Source organism: Nicotiana attenuata, unplaced genomic scaffold, assembly GCF_001879085.1.
Source record: "Nicotiana attenuata strain UT unplaced genomic scaffold, NIATTr2, whole genome shotgun sequence".
Taxonomy (NCBI): Eukaryota; Viridiplantae; Streptophyta; class Magnoliopsida; order Solanales; family Solanaceae; genus Nicotiana; species Nicotiana attenuata.
This window is the reverse complement of record NW_017671029.1, coordinates 74,683-99,290: the sequence shown is the minus strand read 5'-3', so window position 1 is coordinate 99,290 and position 24,608 is coordinate 74,683. Positions and strand designations below refer to the sequence as shown.

The 24,608-nt window shown below is 39.4% G+C and overlaps 1 protein-coding gene across 2 annotated transcripts; it reads right to left on the bottom strand.

The window, feature by feature from the left end:
• Window positions 1–2,017: 2,017 nt before the first annotated feature.
• LOC109205371 (polygalacturonase-2-like) lies at window positions 2,018–6,907 on the bottom strand. Of its 2 annotated transcripts, none has more exons than XM_019368080.1 (9): window positions 6,524–6,907; window positions 5,636–5,767; window positions 5,340–5,507; window positions 5,204–5,224; window positions 4,727–4,934; window positions 4,530–4,611; window positions 4,079–4,187; window positions 3,089–3,244; window positions 2,018–2,475 (listed from the first exon to the last, which is right to left on the bottom strand). In XM_019368080.1, exons 1-9 carry the CDS (start codon window positions 6,818–6,820, stop codon window positions 2,239–2,241), a joined length of 1,410 nt encoding a protein of 469 aa, XP_019223625.1. In that variant the 5' UTR covers window positions 6,821–6,907; the 3' UTR covers window positions 2,018–2,238. The 2 variants fall into 2 exon arrangements, with proteins under 2 accessions (XP_019223625.1, XP_019223626.1); XM_019368081.1 differs by having other exon boundaries at window positions 3,089–3,205.
• Window positions 6,908–24,608: the final 17,701 nt, after the last annotated feature.

The window sequence follows — 24,608 nt, the reverse complement described above, 5'->3', positions numbered from 1 at the left end:
ACCGACCAACTTTGGTCGGTATTTTTTAATTATAATAATTAATAAAAAACATAATTTAAATACACTGACCAATTTTGGTCGGTAAATTAAATTATTAAAATATGTTTCCGACCAAAGTTGGTCGGTAAATGTTTTTAATTCTTCAGATGGTCGTTTTAACATACCGACCAGCCTTGGTCGGTATATTAAAACAACCATCAAAATAGCGACCAAGCGTATTTGGACGCGTTTTGGTTGGTAATTGGCCATAACCGACCAACGTTGGTCGGTTTTTCTGGTCGGTATTTACCGGATTTCTAGTAGTGAGAGTTCACTTCAACATGAGCTGCAGTTTTCTTACTGCCGACCCTTTTGTGAATTTAAAGTTTGAAGGATACCCATGTAGCTTGTAGCACTTGTCAATAGTATGACCTGGGTTTCTTACAATATTTGCATGTAAGAGATCTTTGACTATCAAAACTGACTCTGGAAGGAAAACCTTGCTTAGAGACCCCAGCATTGAAAGATGCAGATGTAGGGAGAAACTGAGGAGAGGTAGAGACCTCCTCTGCTTCTCATCTGACAACAATATACTATAAACAGTGCTCACGGATGGAAAAGGTTTGATCATGAAAATATTGCTTCTAGTTTGCACATATACATCATTGAGACCCATCAAAAATTGATACACCTTTTGAACATCATCATCTTTCTAATAGTCAGATTTGAAACCACAGTTATTACAAGACCTGACTCTACTAATTGACAAGGCGTCAATTTCATCCCACAATTGCTTGATTTTTTTGAAATATGAAGCAATATCAAGTGATCCTTGTGAGATGTGAGCAAGTTCTTTCTTAAGCTCAAATATCCTTGCAGTATCTGCTTGACCATATCTTTCCTCCAACTCACTCCAAATATCTTTGGCAAGTTCAGAGTACTCAAGACTATGAGCAATGTCCTTGGACAAGGAGTTGGTTAACCAAGAGACAACAAAATCATTACTCCTCTGCCACTGTCTCGCCAAGGGACAACTGTCAAGAGGCTTAACTGAAGATCCATTAATGAAATCCAGTTTATTTCTAACAGATAAAGCCACAAGGATAGTTCGTCTCCAACTCCCATACCTAGTACCATCAAAAGGTACAGAAACTAAAGAGGATCCTAAAACATCAAATGGATGGACATAAAAAGGATGACATGGATGCGTATAATCATCCTCATGAAAAGCAGAACGGGAGAGAGGAGGAGTAGCAGTTGGTAACGCAGATGTAGAATCATCATTATTCAGCATTTTTCTACACAATTAATCAGGAAAAAAATGCACACACAAAGCAAAATAATGAGGAGAGATAACTAGGGTTACCAAATTTCCTTCGTGACCAGAAGGAACAACGGCCTTGTAAAATAGAAGTCATAGGGATGTGCAAACCCTAGTTGAATGAGCAAAAGCAGAAACCAGCCAAACCCTAGGTCAGAAGAAAAGCTTCAGATAATACCAGATGAAGCTTGATGAAATTATCAGGAAAGCTGAAGTGTTATTAGAAAGGCACTCATCTCCGTCATTAACACCGGAAAAACTTCAACAATACCGATGAAAACTCGCCGGAAAAACTCAGAAAATGGAAGAGACAGCGGAACTTCAAAACTCCGATGAAAGTGAGTGAGGGTAACATCGGACGAGAGATAATTTCCCGATCTATCTAGATCTGGGCTCTGATACCATGATAAAACTCCATTGTTAAGAAGATCGAAGAAGATTAGATGGAGAGAGAGAGAGAGAGAGAGAGAGAGAGAGAGAGAGAGAGAGACGGAAGTTTTCAGATGTATTATTTCTTCTAATCAGAAAAATGAAATGAAGGTCTGTATATACAAAAGAATATTTTCCCTCTATATATGGGCCAGCCCATAACTCACTATAGAGATTAAAAATAAATACATACAATGTGGGCTCAGGGCCCAATAGTAAAAGAAAGACAACCCAATTAAGTAATGGCATGTGCTTGTATCTCAACAAAATTAGTTAAGTTCATGAGAATACCAAAAGAATCACATCATACATGAACAATTAAAGATTTCTTTGTATGTACAAACAATACTACTCATGTGAATCTTATGATTAGACTTAATCTTATTAAGACTCCAAAACATAATATTCCTTTTTTATTATGTACACCTACTACGAATCCCCTAAAAGAATATTAACAATACACTACATAAAAATGATCTATAGAAATAATGAAAACAAGAGAGGTCAATTTATTCTTGAAAACTTTCTCCTGGGCAATGTGGTGAGACAGTTCCAATAATATTGCTGAATTCGACATTACTGCAAACAGCCGTTGCAGTTCCACCTTCCTCTACCAAGTTTATATTCTGCATTACAATTCCTTCACATGGAAAGCTTTTGCTGCAATTAAAATTTATGGCCACATTCGTCGCACTTGAACCTATGATGTTCTCATAGACAATATTTTTCACTTGAACTGCCGAACTCTGAGACAAGTGACAAATATAAAAAGAGTTTACTTTTTGAGCATGATCAAAAGGTAAACTTTTTAGACTATCAGGTTATTTGAAAAATAATAATAACTACAAATAACTAACTATATGACGATTCTGTAACCTGGAAAATTGGTGCAATGACCTACTACAACGGGTTATTAATCAACTCTAGTTTAGGAAGGAATATATTTGATAATCAAAAAACGAATTTTTTTTTTCCGCTTTTATATATCCAACATCTTGTTAAAAAGATCTCTCCCCACTCCCTTTTTTATTTTTGTTTTTCAAAAGAAACTTTTTCCAGCTTCCCTTCTTAAATTAATACTCCCTCCCGTCCATATAAGTGACTTTTTGGCTTTTGGCTCGCCCCTTAAGAAAATGCTAACTCCTAGAGAAAAAAAAAGTATTTTGATTAAATTATCCTTAATTAAAATTTGCATATTGTTAACTTGACACATTAAGATATGTAAATAAGGGCAAATTTTGAAGAAAAAAAAGTTAATTCCTTCTTGATTGTGTAAAAGGACACTTATATTAGACCAAAATAAAAAGGCCAAAAAGTTACTTATTATGTATGGGCTGGTGAGACTAAAAATTTTCTTACCTGTTGTTTGCATGGATCATGTTGATCACAATAATTTTGGTCTATGATTATGGGGTTCTTTACTCCTTGCATTTCCACATTTTGAAATATGATGTTGCTCGCATTTCCAGATCCTCCCTGGATACACCACATTATAATCACTCCAATATTGTACATCTATAGCAACAAAATCGTAGTTACGAATTTAAAAATTGTAGCTAGTATCTAACAATAGCCACAAAATTTAGAATTTTATGGCTATTTATAAAATAATAAAATTTCTTAGCCACGAAAATTGTGTTGAGAAAGCTAATTCCTCATATTAGCTATAATTGCTAACAATCATGGTAATAGCTACCTAAATAGCTACAACTTTATTGCTACAAATAAATTTTGTAGCTAATCATAAGTTTTTGCCACGCATCAATAGTTACCGTAGCAATAGTAACATTTTAGCCACAATAAATTATTTGAAATAAAATATTGTAGCTAAATGAATAATTTTGCTTCAAGTTCTAAAAAGTTGTGACAGTAGTTAAATGATATAGCTACAGATTTATTGCTATAATTGAATTTCGTAATCATTCATTTTTTTGCCATGAGTTAAAATTTACTATACCTGTAATAATCTTTTAGCCACAATAAAATATTTGAAACATAATATTGTAGCTAAATTAAATATTTTGCTTTAAGTTATAAAAAGTTGTGGCAAGATAGGTTAAATTAGCCACGGATTTCTTGGTATAATAGAATTCCGTAGCTAATTATTAATTTTTGTCATGATTGTAACTTAATATAGCAATAGTAACCTTTTAGTCACAATAATTTACTTAAATCAAAATATTACTAATGTTTTTTTTAGGCAACATTAATGTTTTTTTTTTAAATATGTATTTAAACTCTCTGATAACTCAATATCTTCAATTTAAATTCACCTAGTAATTGGAGTACTAATTAATTATTCTCCTTGTAGTTTTGAATCTAAAGTAGATGAAGAGAAGACATATATACCTGCCAAGTCTTGATCCTAAGTCCATTAGTTGTACCAGAAAGCTTGGCTCTACTCACAATAACATCAGACACATGAGCTTCTGAATTCCTTGATCCTAAGCTCCCAATACTAATCGAATTAACCCCAAGAGAAAAAATAAATTAAAGAAATTAAATAAGAGCGAATTAGACAAAATATTATAGGTACTACAAAAATATTTCATCAATAATCATTGCTTTTCCTATGATATAAGTGAGAAATTATGAAATTATAAATAAAGGATTTATAAATTCTCCCCTAACATCCCAAGATATGAATAAAGATATAAAATGTTAAAAGGGGCAGGGAAAGGGGGCATGCATGGTAGTTAGATTTTCAAGTATCTATCAGTAAAAGTACTACCACAAAAAGTTGAATTTTATTCTGTTTCTTTTTTTAAAGTGTAAAAAAATGTAATTTTTTCTTAAATACCTGATACCATGACCTGGACCACAAGTAATATCCGTGGCCTGCACTTTTTGGGATCCACTCGCAATTGAAATACAATCATCACCTATCCAACAAAATATATCATTTTTCCAAGAATAGTAATTTGTATATTTGTTTTCGTAAAAGACAAAATAAAAAACAGTAATCGTTGGTAATTAATTTATTAAAAATTAAATAACCTGTTCCAATGGTAGAGTCAGAAATTTGGATGTTTTGAGTATTTGCTACATGGATTCCATCAGTGTTAGGGCTATTTTCAGGAGCAGTCACCATTAAATTTGAAGCTTCAACATTAGTGCATCTCTCAAATGAGACATGAATTTGTTGTGCATCTTTAATCTTAAGGTTCTTCACTTTCAAATTCTTGCAATTGTAGAAGGTTAAGGCCTGTGCATAAACTCTTTTAGCTTTAATTACCTAGATAAATAATTCAAAAACTACATTAAAAAAAAAAATCAGTCCGGTGAACAAGGCATCTTACGCTCACGCAGAATCCGGGAAGTGTCGCACCCTAAGGGATGCGATGTAGACAGCCAAATCTAATTCAAGTATTAGTGGCTGCTTCCACGGCTCGAATCTGTGACCTATAGGTCACACAGAGATAACTTTACTGATATTCCAAGGATCCGACGATTCCAATATCAAATGTAACATACCGTTGGTGCATTCTTGCATGGCTGCATAGGGAGAAAAAGTAACAATCAGTATTACTATAAGGCAACTGATGATTTTCTAAAGTAGAAAAGTAGCTCTGAAAATTAGTATAAGATAAAAATAAGCAAGGTTAATTACCAGTGATTTATTGATTTTGCAAGAATTTTGCCACCATATTTTTCCATTGCCATTGATAACTCCTCCTCCTCCAACAACCAAGTTTTGAACATTATTAAAAAGAATCCAATGACTTCTATCTTTACTATAGTCCGATATATTATCTGATGCTTCTAAAGATCCAAAAATCTGCACAATAATTTGAAAAAAAAAAAATAAAGAGGAGAAGAAACTATCAACAAACTAAATTAATTCCTATGATAAAGACGCTTTTTCTTCTCCAGTTTTAATAACAAGTAACCAATATATATTCTGACCTGCATTGAAATGGAAGATTTGCATGGACCTGAAAAAGTGATTTGTTTGAGAAGATAATTCATGTTGTGGAGCACCACAAAGAGCACAGGTGTGTTAGATGAACATGCCTCTTTCCAAGCTTTCTCAAATGCCTAAAAGATCATTTCACATAAGAAATTAACAATATTTGAATTGGACAGTGTTTGATGAAATTATTGAGCATAAATGATTAATAATAACATTTTAATATTAGTTGAAGCAAGTAATATGAAGCTTAAAGTGAGGAAATGAGCGGGTTAGACTGATTTGGCAAGCTCAAAATGGGTAGTGAATAGGCGTATTAATGATCCGCCCGAAAGTTAGTTGGGTTCTTCAGATGGACTAGGTCAAGATTGACTAAAATTTGGGTCATAATCCAACCCATACCCAACTCTTACCAAGCTAAAATTAATGTGTGTTGTTTTATTATGAATTATTTAATTACCAAATAAGATTATTTTTCCTTTGTTATGGTCATATATATATAGCGAATCAAACAAAAAAAACTATTTAAAAGATATTTTAGCAAAGTTGCTCGTAGATCAATTTGGATTAAAAATCAGAGCAACTTTAGATAGGTTGGGTGAAGATGGACTGAGTTCAACAATGGACGGGTCAATAAGCAGCCCAACCTTGGACGGGTTAGGCGGATTGAATGAATTTGGGCTTAAACTATCACCCCTAGATAAGATTAAATGACTTCCACCCATGAGGGAAGTCTCTTTTAGCTCTTAAAATGTTTTCCTTGTAACCAAATATGAGAAAATGACTTTTTCATAAAGAAAACTTAGCCGAAATTAACTTCGCCCAATCTTAATTATTTAGCCATTCAACCCCATATATGATCCAGTTATATTTGAAGTACTTACCGTAGTATCATCTGTAACTCCATCACCCTTAGCTCCAAAGCGACTTACATCAATAAATGCAACCCTATTGGCAACTTCTTCAATATTCATGTTGTCGTCTTCAGCAATGGTGCTCAAATAAGAAGGGTAAACTTGAAAGTCATGACCGAATTCTTGTTCTACATTCATTTTGGGATCAGCTGACATGAAAAAATCATCATTTTCATGATCCTCAATATTGAAGCTTCCGTTACATGATGAATTTGATAAAGCTAAAAAAATAATGGTGGAAAAAAGAAGAATCCTTTGGACTGCCATGATATATTACTAATATGTTATGGCGTTTTCTATTGAAAAAGAATTGTGACACAGAATATTATGGAGGAAAGTATGGAAATACTTTAAAGTATGATAAGAGGGTATGGAAGTGATATATATAACAAAGTGATATGGGAAGGTTTGTCTATTTATAGATATTAGGGGATTTTGATTGATCATAGTTGTTGGATCCTTACACTATGACTGTTATGGTATTAGTAATTTGGATGAGAGAGATTTAGACGAAAGAGTTTCTTCGACAGTTTGCCTACTTAATTCTATCCTCCATATTTCCTTAAAAGAATTTTACTTTAATTTGGTGCGTTAACAATGTATGGAATTTTTACACTAAAAGAACAAATTTATTTTTCTTTTTCGTTATTTAGTTTTCCTTTTCTAATATTTTTCCGCGGAATTTTAATTTTTCGCAGTAATTTTCCACCAGTCATTTCCGAATTTAAAAAATTCGCAACCAAAAGTTCATCAACAGAAATTTATTTCTGTCGAAGAGGCACCTTTAATTTCCATGAACAGGCATCTTCGCACCTGTTGAAACCTCAACTGGTTGGCTATAAATTCAGAGGGTTGGCTTCATTTTTTTCACCACCAAAATCTACAAACAGTCCCCTCTCGTCTGCATTATTTTTCAACGCAAAAAGTAATTAAGAATCAAGCTAGTGTGATTTGCTCCGTCTTTGATTTCGCCAAAGTTCTGTTATTTATAGTGCCGCTACTACAAAACAGATATTTCGTCCAAAACCATGAGCGACAGTGGGGGAATTAAATTCTTTAAGGACACACAAGCAACTTGTGGATTCGGAATTATTTTTTGTTTTGTTTATTGAACTTAAATTTTTTTATTTGCTTTTTTGATTTTCTGATTTTGAACACAGTTTTATTAACAGACTTATACCGTAGAAAATAAAATAATAATTTAATATAGTTTGTTAATTATACTAATTAATACCGTTAAAATTCTTTACATTGTCAATGTAAATAATATAGATTTCCTTAAAATATTATACATCATACATTAAAATTAATATATTAGTATCATATCTTTATGGTTATTCGTACAACCATTCGTGTTGATAGCAGGCCAAGTTTCTGATATGGGGCTTTCCGTTGCTTCAATTGTTTTGGCATAAAGTTTTTTACCTGCCGTTAGAACAAAAAGACATTCGCAGGCCACTTGTGGAAATGAGTGTTAAACGGAGGACATTAATTGGTTTGGTAACATCTCATCATCTGAAAGAAAAATGTCAACCAAACTATAGCAGTATAGCTAGAGATCTAATTAGCGAGCTTATTTAAAAAGAGTTCAACTGAATAATTCAAACAAACAAAGTATATCTCAAAAAATAAAAATATTGATATGTAAATGTTGTTGAATCCCTAGAGAAAAGGAATGCCTCCGTATCAATAGCCAAGGAAATAGGAGCTCGTTTGGATCGGCAAAAAAAAAAAAAAAAGTGACTTTTCAGCCGAAATAACTTTTAAGCCAAAAAGCAATAAGTCGGGGTTGCTCAGTTTTTTGTTTTTGGCTTGTTTTAAGTAGTTTTTAACTTATTTCAACCACTTTATAGCTTTGCCAAACACCGAAAAAAGCTTAAAAAATCGTAAAAGCTGATTTGACTAGCTTAAAAGCCAATCCAAACACCCTCTAGATATTACATATATTACTTCAAAAAATTTGGATAATCCTACAATTCTAGCTACACATAATCTCATCCATTAATATATATTAAAACTTTTATCTCTTTTTTCTGTTTGTTTTTCTTTTTTTAGTGCGTCGTTCTCTATTTTCCTACTTATTTCATGATCTCATCATTGCATACGAGTAAAACCGAGCTCATGATGCACCTCAAATTTCGACAAGAAAATCCAGGCGCGAGATATGGTGGCAAGGGACCAAATCGAGCCGAAAGTCCCATCGAGCCAGAGCCCGGGGACATGACGCCTGCCCTCGGGAATGTCGAGGCCATGGTTCCAGAATAGGTCCCAGCCTCGAACAACTTTGAAGGACATTGCCGACAATCAAGCATAACCAGCGGAAGACCGAAATATCCGCGACCGACCGGATATCACGGCGGGGATCTCGACATGTATCGATAGGGAACCGACAATCAGTTAATCAGAAGAGTTTTCACCTTTTATAGAGTTGTACCAAATGTAGAACTCCCCTACTATATAAAGGGGGTCTGATTACTCATAGAATAGACTGTAGCACGCACTCCAAAGCAATATATTATTATTTTCTCTGTTATTAGCTATTTCTCTTGTTCATTAGTGCTGGTCGTGGTGAGCCCGAACTAAGGGTGACTATTTCACTAATGCTGGAACTATCTTATTCTTGTGGTTTGAATTTATTCTATCATAATTTTTTCATTATTAACTTAATTTGTCGCTTTGTATCAGATTAATCCGCATATCCTTAAAACCACTTACAAATTTAATTGTTATCCGATTTTAAGGTTAAACAGTTTGGCACCCACCGTGGGGATAATAGTGGCTATTTGATACAAGCGTCTATAACACACCCTATTTTACATTTGTCCTTTGAAGTGTCTCTGCTTTCAGGCCAAAATCCAAATAGTCGAACTCCCAGTCAGCCCCTCTGAACGTAGACGCCGAATCCGGCCACCATGGCGAAAACAACAACATGGCACCCGGTAACGAGGTGCCCCAAGCCGATGTCAGCGAAGTTCCGTCCGCAGACCCGATCTACGCTAGCTCGCATGTGCCCATCAATGCAAATTTGCCTACCGATCCTGAGAACAACATCCGCAGAGATGTCCGATCGGTTGCACAAAACACGTACGACGTCGAAGATAATGGGATCAACTTGCGGGTGATCTTCGAAATGTTACAAGCTCAACAGGCAGTGATAGCCCAGCTCCACAACTAGAGCCGCGCGCCGAGCAGGATTGAGCCCGAGCCATCCCGAGAAGTCATTCACAGAAGTGAACCGGTCCCGGAGAGGCTGAATGAAAATGAGTCGGGGACATACCCCGAGATCATGAAGATGCTCAAAGAACTAATGAAATAGATAGAATCGGGAGAGAAAAAAATCGAAGCCAATGACAAGAAGGTGGAAACCTACAATTTCAGGGTCGATCAAATCCCAGGAGCACCACCGATATTGAAGGACCTGGACTACAAGAAGTTTTTTCAAAAACCTTTTCCTCCAAGTGCTACTCCAAAGCCGATTCCTAAGAAGTTCCGCATGCCCGAGATTCCTAAGTACAAGTTAAAGACCGATCCAAATGAGCACGTGACCTCCTACACATGTGCCATCAAAGGGAAAGATTTGGAGGATGATGAGATCGAGTCTGTCCTGCTGAAAAAGTTCGGAGAAACTCTATCCAAGGGAGCCATGATATGGTACCACAACATACCTCCTAATTCTATTGACTCATTTTCTGTGCTTCTAGATTCCTTCGTAAAAGCACACGCCGGGGCTATCAAGGTCAAGACTAGAATGTCAGACCTTTTCAAAGTAAAACAGAGGGATAATGAGAGTCTCAAGGAATTCGTGTCCCATTTTCAAATGGAACGAATGGTCTTGGCCCCGGTGGCGAACAATTGGGCCGCCCAAGCCTTCACCCAGGGACTCAATGTTCGAAGCTTATGGTCTTCACAACAGTTGAAACAAAACCTAATAGAATATCCGGTTGTTACTTAGGCCGATGTGCATAACCGGTATCAATATTGAGGGTCGAAGATGATCAACTTGGTGCCCCTCGAGGTTCGTTTATTCCATCAGAGTCGTCGATAGAGTCAAGAGAGACATTGATCGTGAACCAAGATCAAGCGGGGATCGTTATCAACCATATAACAGGGACTGAAGAGGTAACGGATTCGGGAGAACCACCATAAAAAGTGAAAGGAGAAGTGATCGAGGTCAGAACAACCGGGGACTCATGAGCAAAAACAGTTTTGGCAGGCCCACGGACCCAAAGAAGCGCCAAGGCTTTCGGAGTACAACTTTAATGTCGATGTCGCCGCCATCGTATCTGCCATCGGGTGCATCAATGACACCAAATGGCCCTGACCCCTACAGTCCAATCTAGCCCAAAGGGATCCTAACCTAATATGAAAATATTATGGCACTCACGGCCATAAAACAGAGGATTGCCGATAATTAAGAGAGGAAGTAGCTCAGCTATTCAACAATGGGCATCTTCGAGAGTTCTTGAGCGATCGATCTAAGAATCATTTCAGGAATAAAGATGCTAATAAATAGTTCGAGCAGGAAGAACCTCAGCACGTCATCAACATGATCATCGGTGGGTTCGACATTTCCCAGGGGTCGATGCTAAAGCACACTAAAGTATCCATTGTTGATATCCAATTTTTTCCTATATATTTTAAACACGCATAAATACCTTCAAAATAGCATATACATGCATATATAAGCATGCACATGGTTTTTATAATTTTTTCCATAATTTTAAGGATTTAAATTAATTTATTTCCTCCCCTTTTATACATAAAATCCCCAATAATTATTTCCAAATTATTGTTATGGTGATTTAGTCATTTAATTTCTATATTTATTCCAAAATATGGTTAATATATTTTTTATGCATTTTTTATAATTGCATTTGGTATTTTTAAACTAAATTGCATATAATTGCAATATTAGCCCATTTAATGTATAATTATATTTTATATGCGTAAAATTGGTCCCTATATTTTTAAAATGATAAATATATATTTTAAATTATTTTGGTACATAAAATTATTTCCCAGAAACTATTTATTATTTATTATAAATTAAATAGGGGAAAATTGGTTATTTAAAATATAGCCAGATTGGCATTTCAATTACAGCCTAAATTGAACCCAATCCCAGCCCAATTTCCTATTAAATACCCGACCCAGACCCTATACACACTTACCCGACCCAGAATCCATTAGATCATGGTCGCTAATCTTTCAGATCAACGGCCCATATGATTTCTTTCCTTTTTTAATTCAAACGACCCCTAACCCTAGCCTCAGTTCCAAACCCTGCCGCCTCTGTATTCTCTCATCTCTCAACCACTCAACCTAACCCTAGATCCTCTCACCCGCCGACCTCCTTCTCCGATCCTCTCAGGTGACCACCCTTCAATCCCTAAGCCTTCAATGGCTCCTCCATTGCCATGCTCATCTTCTCTGAGGCCTTCAAGGGCCCTGGGCCACGCCGACTTGTATCTAGGGTTTGCTGTTTGGGCTGTTCTTGGTTACTCCGGTGTGATTTCGAGCAAGATCACACTGTATTTATTACGATCTTTGAGTTTCTAAATAGGTTCTTTCATCTCTACTTGGGTTTCATCTTAAACCCTAACTTTTTGCTTACAACTCCTAGATCTGTATGATTTTTAAATGATTTGGGGTCTGTTCTTTTGATGTTTTACACTGTTCTTGAATCTCTTTTACAAGAATCATCGATTTCCAGTTGTTTTGACCTTCTTCTAAAGTTAGGGTTTTTCGGAACTTCTTCTACATTTTGTTTAAATCGATTCTTTATGTTTTAACTTCTATCCTTTGCATATCTCGAATGATTCTATGTTTTTACTGCTTTTTCAACTCGTCTATGTTAGAATCCCTAATATTTCTAATTTTCATTGTTTGGTTCTGTGTGTTAGCATGACTACTTGATTCTTGTTAAGTTTCTGTGGTCACCTTGCTTCGAATATGTTCTTACTGAGTTCTTAGCCTAACTTATACCACCTCTATGTGATTATGTTTATCTTGATTGTTCAAGACTTGCCTCTTTCTATCGATATTGTTGACCATGCCTGTTTGCTACGTCTGGTTGCTCTTACTCTATTTATATGTTGAGTATTGAATCATAACTTCCTCTTAATTAATTTTGGATTCCTTATTTTATGGTTTGATTGAAAGATCTTCTTTTAAACCCTAAATTTCTACCTCGTCTGTTTATATTAACTGATTCTCCTACCTTATTTGCTGTGGTACTTTATTCTTACTGAATTATTTCCTTGATAGGAGCTTTCTGAACTTAGCCCTAATTGTCTACCCTATACTTACTGAATTTGAATCTATTAGTCGTACACTGATTTCTTTCCTTATTTATCACTTGTTCTTACCGTTTGAGTTAATTCCCTTAACTTAAGGGGAGTACTTATCTTGATTTCCTGACTGACTGATTCTGAGTTCCTTAATTACTAATGGACTTTGATTATTACCTTATTTTCTACCTGCTTTCAAACTATAAATACCTTAGCCTTTCATTAACACAACACACGAACTCTTGGTACAAAAACTATCTCTTACAGTTAAAACTCGCCGCTCTCTTTTGTGCTACTTGTTACTGCTCTAAGTTAGCCGGCTGCAAGCCAAGGCTAACCATTGTGTTCTCTTGTTATTTCACTCTACTTACTGTCCTCTTTACTCGTATGTTCTAGTTTCAATTCAAAGTTCCAACAACTATATGATTCCCTTATTGTTTCAGTTCATCCTGTTTCTAGTTTTCTTCTATTTATGATTTTGTTGTGAAACTTGTAGTTGATGTTTACATTATTATGTACTCCCTTTCCTTAGTATATTACCCCTCTGTTTGTTTCTGAGCATGTCTATGCCAATTATCTCTTACTTGTTATGTGCTTACCCTCATATGCTCCATGAATCCCCAAATCCCTATCGCCCATGTATGTGAGTTTGTTCTTTATGTCTGGTTTTGTGACTATATCTGGTTAGCTGCTTCTGAGCATGACTACACCAATAACTAGACCTTTGCTTAATTATGTGTTTACAATCAAGTGTTCCATGTATCCCTTGACCCCTGTTTCTAACTACTGAACTTGCCTTGGTGCTGTGACTCCTGGCTGTGTATGAACCCGTCCTAAGGTGTTGTGTTTGGACTTCTGTTCATTTCTTCAATCTCTTTTCAAACAGTCTCTGTGTTTCACTAACTTACTTTCAAACAGACTTCCTTTTTATATAGTTTTTCACTAAAACCTTTTAACGTGTGTCAATCACTTTCACTCTAATCCTAAGTCAATAAGTTCTGCCCCCTCCGGTATGTGTACTGCCTTGGGATCCCCTTGAGAACCCTCTAAACTCTGGCATATTAAGGTTGTCCCTTCCACACTGCACTTATTCAATTTTTGGTTACCAAGTCTAGGTGTAAGCGCTGCCCGAGATCCTTGAGATCCTTAGGGAACTTTGATGCACCTAGACTCTGACATTGTCTATGGAATAGAGGGATTTGAGGCCATTGGAGGCTTTGGGAATCTGGACCTAATCGAAGGCTCCCTATAGAATAACTTCTTATTTTCTTATTTACTTATGGAATTCATTCATTGGTCTGTAATAACTTGTAAATAAATATTGGGGTATTTAGTGAAGGTATGGGTAGATACATGTTTATGGGATAATACGGGTAGAAATCATGCTCATAGGATTTTACATTTAAATCTGATTGCTTTACCAAGTAGAAATCATGCTCAAAGGACTCTACATTTTAATGTGATTTCCTTACCAAGTGAAAATCCTGTTTATAGGGCTTTACATCTTGTCATATTTATCTCACCATGATAGAAACCATGCCTATAGGTTTCAAATAATTCCGTAATAGAAATCATGCCTTTAATGTCTTAAAATCGGCTTAACTAATAGATGCCAGACCTATAGGACTTAATCTAGATTCTGTTATCACAAGTGTTTATGTATGTTTTCGTGCCTTTAATTTCTTAAAATTAGATTTACAAATAGATGCCATGCCTATAGGATGTAATTTAGATTCTGTTATAACAAGTGTTATGTATGCCTGCAAGTCTTTAAAATTAGTATTAAACTTAGATATCATGCCTATAGGGAACCATACTTGAATTTCTGCCTGTCCGTCTAAACTAGTCTAAATAATTCAACTTAGTCCAGGCTCAGTTCACTTCTGAATTGGTTCAATTAAGTAGTTTATATTTCCTGAAACAAGTTCTTTTAAACTGCCTCTATCTATCATTAGACAGCATGCCTATAGGTATTAAAGAAGTCCGTTTCAAAACCTATTTTGTTTCACTATAAATGTAGTCATCAGTATTCCGCGTATAGGCAAGCCTTTAGGGCGTTTTCAAAACCGCAACTCTAAAACTGTTTCTATTGCTTAATGTTTTTCTGATCCTAACAAGCTTTAAAAATCAATAGGCAACTGCTAGGGTCACTCCTCCTGAGTTTATAAAAATAAATTGTTTGTTTTCGGCATACTCACCTAGACATCCTGCCTTAGGATACTGTTTAATAGAAAGCCCTTAACTGTGTTTGAGTCGTGCTGTTCATGTGCCTTGTTTGAGGAGGAAATTTTGAGCCTCTAATTGCTCCCTTTTATCTTATGTGCTAAAATTCCTAATTGTTTTGCCCGTGCCTTAGAATTTTCACCTTTAAGACCTTAGGGGTCCGTCTAGAACCACCTATAGGTAGAGGTCCTACTTCCCTCCAGGACCATTAAGAAGGGATGGGTAGCAGCACGCAATAGAGATCGCTGACCAAACACTCGCTTTGCATGACCACTAAGGGGATGGGAACGGTAGATATGGGATATGATGACTACGCAATAATATCACGTGTAGCCCCTCATCGAGGAGTGTTTACCGGACATTGTGTGGGGTGATCCTATAGGCTAACCAACCTAGGACTCCTCCTTTACCAAAAATTCCTTTTCTTTTTTAAAACCTTTGTTTACAACTTTGTTCAAAAATCTTTATTTTATTACTTGAGTTACCCAACGTGCTTTACTTGCTTAACCTATTTGAATCAACTGTTTATTTACATGGACTAATTTGTGAATATAAGTTCGGCCGGAACCCACAGTTGTGGACCATGAAGGGTGCCTAACACCTTCCCCTCGAGGTTACTTTGAGCCCTTACCCTAATCTCTGGTAATGCAAACCAATCCAAGAGTTAATCAATCTACGTGCCCTATCGCACCATAACTCGTTAGGTGGAGACTCCTAAAAATACCCAATTCCCAAAAGGAAATGAGTTATTACCCCCCATGAATGTCGAAACCCGTACTTCCTCCGCGAGGAGGAAAAAAAGGGGGCGCGGCATCCATCACCAAGGAGAAACAAACTCGAAATTATATGATAGAGGGAACATTTTCTTTCAACGACGAGGATACCGAAGGGATCATATAGCCCCACAATGATGCGTTGGTAATATCTGTACTTATAAATAAATCTCGGGCTAAGCGAGTGTTAATTGACCCAAGTAGCTCGGCCAACATCATCAGATCGAGGGTCGTAGAACAGCTCAATCTACAAGATCTAATCGTGCATGTAGTCCGAGTCCTAAACGGATTCAACATGGCATGTGAAACCACTAAAGGGGAGATAACATTACCGGTAAATGCCGCCGAGATCATTCAGGAAGCCAGGTTCTATGTAATCGAAGGAGGTATGAGGTACAATGCCCTGTTCGGGAGGCCATGGATCCAAAATATGAGGGCATTACCCTCGACTCTACACCAAGTGTTAAAATTTCCAACGCCAGGAGGGATTAAAATGATCTACGGAGAACAACCAGCCGCAAAGGAAATGTTTACGATCGAAGAGGTGATTCCGATATCCACACTTGCAACGACAAAAGGCTGGGCTCGGTCATCGAGCAAGAAGCTAAATAGAAATTACCAACCCCGACCCCGAACCCGACCTAACCAGAGAAGTAGGGGACCGATAAAGATGATGATTACGGGGTTCCCAAGTTTTTTATTGATCGACGGTCGAGGAGTTGCAACACGTCAGATTGATTGAGCATCTACCCAAGCAAAAGATATACTTGGGCACATGGTTAAGTTCTAAGCTCAGGAATAAACTCATTCAATTTCTTATAACTAACATAAATTGTTTCGCTTGGTCCCATCTTGATAGTACAGGGATCCCTCCAGAAATAACCACTCACAAGCTGAGCGTGGACCCGAAGTTTCATCCGATCAAATAGAAAAGGAGGCATCGATCCGAAGTCAAGCATGCATTCATCAAAGATGAGGTATCTAAACTCCTTAAAATAGGGTCTATTCGGGAGTTTAAATACCCGGATTGGTTAGAAAACGTAGTGGTAGTCCCCAAGAAGGGCAATAAATTAAGAATATGTGTGGACTGTAAAGATTTGAATAAGGCATGCCCCATGGACTCTTTCCTTTGCCCAATATCGATCGCATGATCGATGCGGCGGCCGACCACGAGATCCTCAATTTTCTCGATGCCTATTCCGGGTACAACCAAATTCAGATGGACCCGGATGATTAGGAAAAAGCGTCCTTCATCACTAAGTACGGTACCTACTGTTATAACGTAATTCCATCCGGACTAGAAAATGCCTGTGCCACTTATCAACGCCTGGTAAATCGGATGTTCGAAGAACAAATAGGAAAATCAATGAAGCTTTACATTGATGACATGTTAGTTAAGTCCGTGCGAGCAGAGGACCATTTGAAACATTTGTAGGAAACCTTCAACATATTGAAGAAGTACAACATAAAGATGAACCTAAAAAAATGCGCATCCGAAGTCCGGTACGAGAAACTCCTCGGATTAATGGTGTCCAACTGGGGGATCGATATCAACCCTGATAAAATCAAGGCCATAAAAGACATTACCGTAGTGGACAACGTCAAAGCCGTACAGAGGTTAACCGGATGCATAGCCACTTTGGGTCGATTCATCTCGAGATCCTCCGACACTCACTGTTGAAGAAGAAGAATAACTTCTTGTGGACTCCAGAGTGCCAACAAGCCCTGTAGGAACTCAAGAGGTACTTCTTAAGCTCGCCTATGCTTCACGCTCCAAAAGCAGGCAAACAGATGTATCGGTACTTGTCAGTATCCGAAGTAGCGGTAAGTGGAGTCCTGGTCTAGGAAGAAGAAGAAACGCAATTTCCAATCTATTATGTTAGCAAGACTCTAGGAGAGGCCAAAACTAGGTATCCTCACCTAGAGAAATTGGTGCTCACTTTACTAAACGCATCTAGAAAGCTAAAATCATACTTTCAGTGCCACCCTATATGTGTTATAACTACTTACCTGTTGAGAAACATAATGCATAAGCCCGAGCTCTCGGGACGATTGGCTAAATGGGCCGTTGAAATCAACGGGTACGATATCGAATATCAGACCCGTACCGCCATCAAATCTCAAATTTTGGCGGACTTTGTGGTTGACTTTACATCGGCCCTAATACCCGAGGTCGAAAGAGAATTGCTGTTAAACTCGGGGACTTCTTCAGGAATCTGGACCCTTTTTACGGACGATGCCTCGAACGCAAAGGGGTCCGGACTTGGCATTGTATTAAATCCACCAACAGGTAATATAGTTAGACAAATCTATTAGGACTGTAAAATTGACTAACAACGAGGCTGAGAACGAGGTCATGATTGCAGGTCTCGAACTGGACAAAAGCTTGGGGGCAGAGGTCATCGAAGCTAAGTGCGACTTCCTCCTTGTGGTGAACCAAGTTAATGAGACGTTCGAAGTCAGAGAGGAATGAATGCAAAGGTACCTGGATAAACTCCAGGTAATGTTACATCGATTCAAGGAGTGGACTTTACAACACGTACCTTGGGACCAAAATAGTGAGGCCGATGCTCTCACTAACTTGGGATCATCGGTTGACAACAATGATTTCAGCTCGGGGGCGATCGTACAACTCATGATATCGGTAGTGGAAGAAAGTCATGTCGAGATAAACTCAACAATCCTAACTTGGGACTGCAGAAATAAATATATAGAGTATCTGAAGACCAGAAAATTGCCTTCAGATCCCAAGGAATCGAGAACTCTGTGCACAAAGGTAGCCCGGTTTAGCTTGTCCAAGGACGGGACCCTATTTCGGAGAATGTTCGATGGCCCACTCGCAATATGTCTAGGACCAGGAGACACTGAGTATGTTCTGAGGGAAGTCCACTAAGGCACCTGCGGAAATCATTCGGGCGCCGAGTCGTTAGTTCGAAAAATAATCACAGTCGGCTACTACTGGATCGACATGGAAAAGGACGCGAAGGAATTCGTATGAAATGCGACGGATGATAGAGGCATGCTCCGATGATTCACCAGCCGGGGGAGCTACTACATTCGGTTTTATCACCCTGGCCATTCATGAAATAGGGGATGGACATCGTCGGCCCCCTTCCATGGGCATCCGGTAAGGCTCAGTATATGGTTTATGACTGACTATTTTTCTAAATGGGTGGAAGCCCAGGCATTTGAGAAAGTGCGTTTGAGAAAGTCAGGGAGAAGGAAGTCATCGATTTCATTTGGGAACACATAATATGCCGGTTCGGAATGCCGACCGAGATCGTGTGCGATAGTGGAAAGCAGTTCATCGGCAGCAAAGTAAGCAAGATTTTCGAAGATCATAAGATCAAAAGGATTCTCTCAACACCTTAGCACCCTAGTGGGAACGGACAAGCAGAGTCCACGAACAAAACCATACTCCAAAACCTCAGGAAGAGATTAACTGACGCCAAAGGAAAGTGGAAAGAAATTTTGCCCAAGGACCTTTGGGCATACCATACGACCTCGAAGTCCAGTACCGGGGCTACCCCATTCTCGCTGGTTTACAGCGTCGAAGCTTTAATACCGGTTGAAGTGGGAGAACCGATTCTCAAGTTCCGATATGCAGCCGAAGAGTCAAACAACGAGGCCATGAATACGAGCCTGGAACAGTTAGATAAAAGGCACGAAGTCGCCCTCGTCCGGTTGGCTACCCAAAAATAACGGATCAAGAGGTATTACAATCGAAGAACCAACCTTTGACAATTCAATGTCGGGGACTTGGTATTAAGGAAGGTTACACTAAACACCTGGAACCCGAACGAAGGGAAGCTGGGGCCGAACTGGGAAGGTCCGTATCAAATTATCGAGATCACCGGAAAAGGGTCCTACAAACTCAGAGCAATGAACGATGAGCAACTACCGAACAATTGGAATATAACTCACTTGAACAATATTACTGCTAAGGTACAACCCATTTATTTCTTTTATTTACATTTTGAACTAACATTTGCAGGTAATTGACAAGGAACGATACGATTTTTAGGCTTGAAAGCACGCATTGCACTCTTCTTCCCTTGAATCGGTTTTGTCCCAAATGGGTTTTCCGGCAAGGTTTTTAACGAGGCAACAATAGATCGTACTAACTTAAAATCGAAGACCAGTTATGCACCGGTGTCAAAGATTACATCAACAGTATCCGAGGCTTCTCTATGATCGGCCTCGAATACTAGGGGCATCACCCTTGGATAATGATGTTAGAAAGGGAAGAAACTTTGTGATCGAATAGTCTAGGATCGATCGATAAGATCCACTTTAAGGGCCAAATGGTCAAATGAACCGTGCCCACGTAGCCTGCCCGAGCCTTGACGTAGAGCTTGTACACATGTATGACCTTGTATATTACGCACAAAAATGAAAGGAAATTTCAACCTTGCGGATAAATATTTGTCCCTTAAATTTTTTTCTTTTCTATTGCATTTGGTCCCCTAAAGACATTGGGCCCAAGGGCCACCTCACTCAGGGAATGTCATCCAACCCAGGTTCGACAGCTTGTTCTTAAAGGCTACCCCATCCCCATTCGGGGACACAAAGACTATTAGGCTACCCCATCCCCATTCGGGGACGTTATCTTGGGTAAGCCGGGATGACTCAGGGTAACAAGCCCATTGGGCTGGAAGAAAAGGCTGCAGCCGTCCTAGAACAGCTCGGAGATGTTCGAGATTCGTAACCAAAATATAAGGCCTTTAAGATTTCTAAACTGGTTCAAAAGGCTTCCCTCGCCAAATTGTAATCCAAAATATTCTAAGTACTTTGGGAATAAATTCCGGTCATACCGAGCCCCCCCCCCCCATGAGTTTTAAGCGAAATAATATCGAGAACTAGGCCTATCCGTACCTCCGATCAAGACCTAGTTGTTACGTGCTAAGGCATTCGATATCTTTGCAATTGTAAAAGGAAAAAAGCTTTAAATTTGTTAAAGGAAAAATGGATTGGATATATATCAAAAAAAATTTACAAGGGGCAAACGGCCTCGATAAAATTTTTTACAAAGGCCAAACGGCCTCAACAAAAAGAAGAAAATAATGCAAAAAAGCAGAAAAGCAAAAACATCTGCGAGGCATCTAAGTAGCCTGGTCCTCACTGGAGCCTGCCTCGTTACCGGGACCATCAGGATCTTCTTCGCCCCCCGATCCGCCACAAACCTCTGAGCCTTCTTCTTCTTCGTCCTCGGAGTAAGCCAACCTCTTGTCTTCGGCCTCAAGCCCCTTAGCGCTTTCGATCTCGGCCGACAAATCGAAATCCCGAGCATGAACCTCCTCGAGAGCCTCCCTTCGGGACTGCCACTTCTCATACTCAACAATGTTTTTCTAGCGGTCCTGGGCCGCCTCGGTATCGTCTCTATACTGGGCAACTATCTCGTCAGCAACTGCCTTGGTTATTTTAGCAACCGACTTGGACGCTTTAAGTTCCTTGGCGAGGTTCTCCCGATCGGCAATAACCCAACCCAGTTGAGATTGGAGCTCCTTGACTTTCTAGGACTGTTCTTTAGCCTTCTACCTCATCATTAGAAGTTGAGACTCCGCCGAGGCCAATTGCGCACGGGCAGTTTCCTTTTTCGAGGCTAAGGGGTCCATCTTGCCTTTCCACTCTTCGGCCTCAACTTTGGTTACATCCATTTCCTGAAGCTGGTCGATTCGATCGATCTTATGTTGGACTTGCGAGTTCTGACTATTAGTCACCGTGTCTAGCTCGTCATCACTAACTTCTAAGATTTCTACTTGTTCCACCAGGTCGGTATGTTTTTTCTGAGCCGCGTCCAACTTGGCTCGAAGGCTCTTAGCCTCTTCTTCGCGTTGCTCACTGATAAGTTTATACATGTCTCTTTTCTCGGTGATCTCTCTAGCTTCGGCCTCGAGTTGGCTCATCTTTTCTCGATACCGGAGGAAGGTCTCGTGGGGAAGCACCGAGGCCTGCAAATATGAGAAGAAATGTTCAGATCACCAATAACCAAACCTGAAAAATGAAAAGGTTCGGTGACACCTTACCCGGTTCAGCACCTGTTGTGCTTCGTTGAACATGCATGAGGAATCCACCTCGTTCATTTTTGCCTGATCGTCCTCGATTACTAGGCACCAGAGGTAACTAGCTACCCTAACAGGTGTGGAAAGAACCCGAGCATCCTCCGAAATGGTGATAATGATCGACCGCTTCCGACCAGGATCAACACTCGGGGCAGGGAACCGGTTGACCAATCTCAGGCTCACATTAGACCCACCTTTCCCCAAGGGAGGATTTTTCCTCGGTACTTCTAAGTCACTCAATCTGGTGACATCTTTAGTTGCAGTGGAGTCCACACCATCAAAAATGCTTTGGAGGGGATCGCCCGCTCCTTGGACCCCCTCATTCGATCACTACTACATCGTTTGAGCTTCACTGAACATCGAGGCCGTGAACGAAGGCGATCCCATTGTGTCAATGACACCAAGTGGGGCAGAACCGGCGTCTTGAGGGTTCTCAACCCTCACTGCTGTATCGGCTTCTTGAATTTGGGAGGGATTGGCCTATGTTGTCCCCCCCTCGGCTGACACCCGTTCCTCAGGGACCGATGGCTCTCGGGCCACAAAAATTTTGTCCTCCTCGGACTCGTTTCTGAGCCGGAGGAGTGAGTCCGAGCCAAGCCCTTGGGAGCTGGAGGTTTCTTTTGACTTGCGGACCAACCTCCTTCGCAGCTTCTTTTTCTTCGAGCTCGGGGAGCTCGGAGCCCTCCTCCTTTTCCTCTCTCCGGCCTGCCCTGGAGCAGGAGACTTGGAAGGCAAGTCCTCGCCACCGACCGGAGGCCTAAGCTCAACATCCTTAGGAAAACCTGCAAAAGAAAGAAGAAGAAATTAGAATTTGATGTTAAAAAAGAGAAACCTAACACAAACTGATCAGGAAAGAGATCTTACCATGGGAGCGGGCCTCCCAACAACCCTTCGAGAGTTTGCACCATGAGCGCTCGGAGTATGGCATCAGTGAGCAATACCTTCAACCCACTCCTTGAGTTGAGGGATAACATTCAGGACCCAAGTGACGGCTGCATCACCTGAATACCGATAAAGAAAAAAGAAGTAAACATAAAATCAACAGTCGAAGGGAAGTTTCTACTTATGTGATGTATTCCATTTCTCAGGGAATGGCATACATTCTGCCGGAATCAAGTACGAAGTCCTCACTCGGATAAAACGGCCTTGCCAGCCTCGGTCTCGGTCCTCATCAATACTTGATAATGGGGCCTTGCTACCCCGGTGCACCAGCTTTATCAATCCCCCTCGGAACACTCGAGGACTGTACAGACGAAGTAGATGATCCACAATACAATGACACGAGTCGACTTTGTCCATAAAAATCATAGAAGGATCATGATCCTCCACATTGAAGGATGGATCTGACCGAGGCATACCTCGTATCTTTTGCAGAAGTCTATGATGACCGGGTCCACCGGTCCCAATGTAAATGGATAAGTGTAAACACTCAGGTATCCCTCGACATGGGTGGTAATGGCCTCATTGGGGTCGGGGACCACTACATTTTTGTCGGCCCAGTTGCAATCTTTCCGAACGGTAGGGAGGATCTCTTCGGTAATCGAACATATGTATATCGAGACCTCTTCACAACGACCTTGTACGGAAGAAGGTTTTTCAACTTTGAAATCGTTATTGGCCTAGCATCCCCCGAGGACGAACATTTTCAAGGGGGGTTTGGCCACTGGTTCATCAACAATAGAAGGAGTTTCTTTTTTGGGAACGGTTTTGGAGGTCTTTGCTATTCCTTTAGAAAGTAAAAATGGAGGGAGATTTGGAAATGATGAAAAAAGAAAGGAAGTTGATGAATTAGACTTGTTGGCTTAGGAAGAAAACGAGTGAATTTTTTTGCAAAAGGACCTTGAGTAACGGGGGTAAAAGCACTTAAAATTGTTGAAATGCTAAAGGTACGAGGGTAGGAGGTTTGATGTAAAGTAAAAATAAACAAAGGAAGAGGTATTTATAGTAGTTAGGCGACGTTTCGAGTCCAGGGATAGCCGACCGGCGGCCGACATGCATTAGATGCCATTATGACGTGACGTTTCGGGTCTTTTGTCATTTCTGCCGCGATGTGTCGAAGTACGAATTGGAAGCTCTTGTCGTTTCTCGTCATGTACCCTCCGAGAAACGAGGGGAGTTTTTGTATTAGGGTATAACGGATCTCATGATGCACCTCGACTTCCAACAAGATACGCCAGGCGCGAGATATGGTGGCAAGGGACCAAAATTGAGCCGAAAGTCCCATCGAGCCAGAGCCCGGGGACACGACGCCTGCCCTCGGGGATTGCCGAGGTCATGGTTCTATAATTGGTCCCAAACTCGAACAATTTCGCAGTACATTGTCGACAATCAAGCATAACCAGCGGAAGACCGAAATATTCGCGACCAGTCGGATATCACGGCGGGGATCTCGACATGTTCGATAGGGAACCGACAATCAGTTAATCAGAGGATTTTTCACCTTTTATAGAGTTGTACCAAATGTAGAACTCCCCTACTATATAAAGGGGGTCTGATTACTCATAAAACATACTGTAACACACACTCCAAAGCAATATATTATTATTTTCTCTACTATTAGCTATTTCTCTTGTTCATTAGTGCTGGTCGTGGTGAACCCGAACCAAGGGTGACTATTTCACTAAGGCTGGAACTATCTTATTCTTGTGGTTTGAATTTATTCTATCTTCATTTTTTCATTATTTAATATGTCGCTTTGTATCAGATT

Excerpts from the sequence above, each read along its gene's own strand:
- LOC109205371 (XM_019368080.1), bottom strand. The coding sequence starts at position 6,820 with ATGGCAGTCCAAAGGATTCTTCTTTTTTCCACCATTATTTTTTTAGCT. Across the intron at positions 5,225-5,339 it reads GCAAAATCAATAAATCACTG|CCATGCAAGAATGCACCAAC; the intron begins GTAATTAACCTT and ends CTCCCTATGCAG. Across the intron at positions 4,612-4,726 it reads TGACTCTACCATTGGAACAG|GTGATGATTGTATTTCAATT; the intron begins GTTATTTAATTT and ends TTTGTTGGATAG.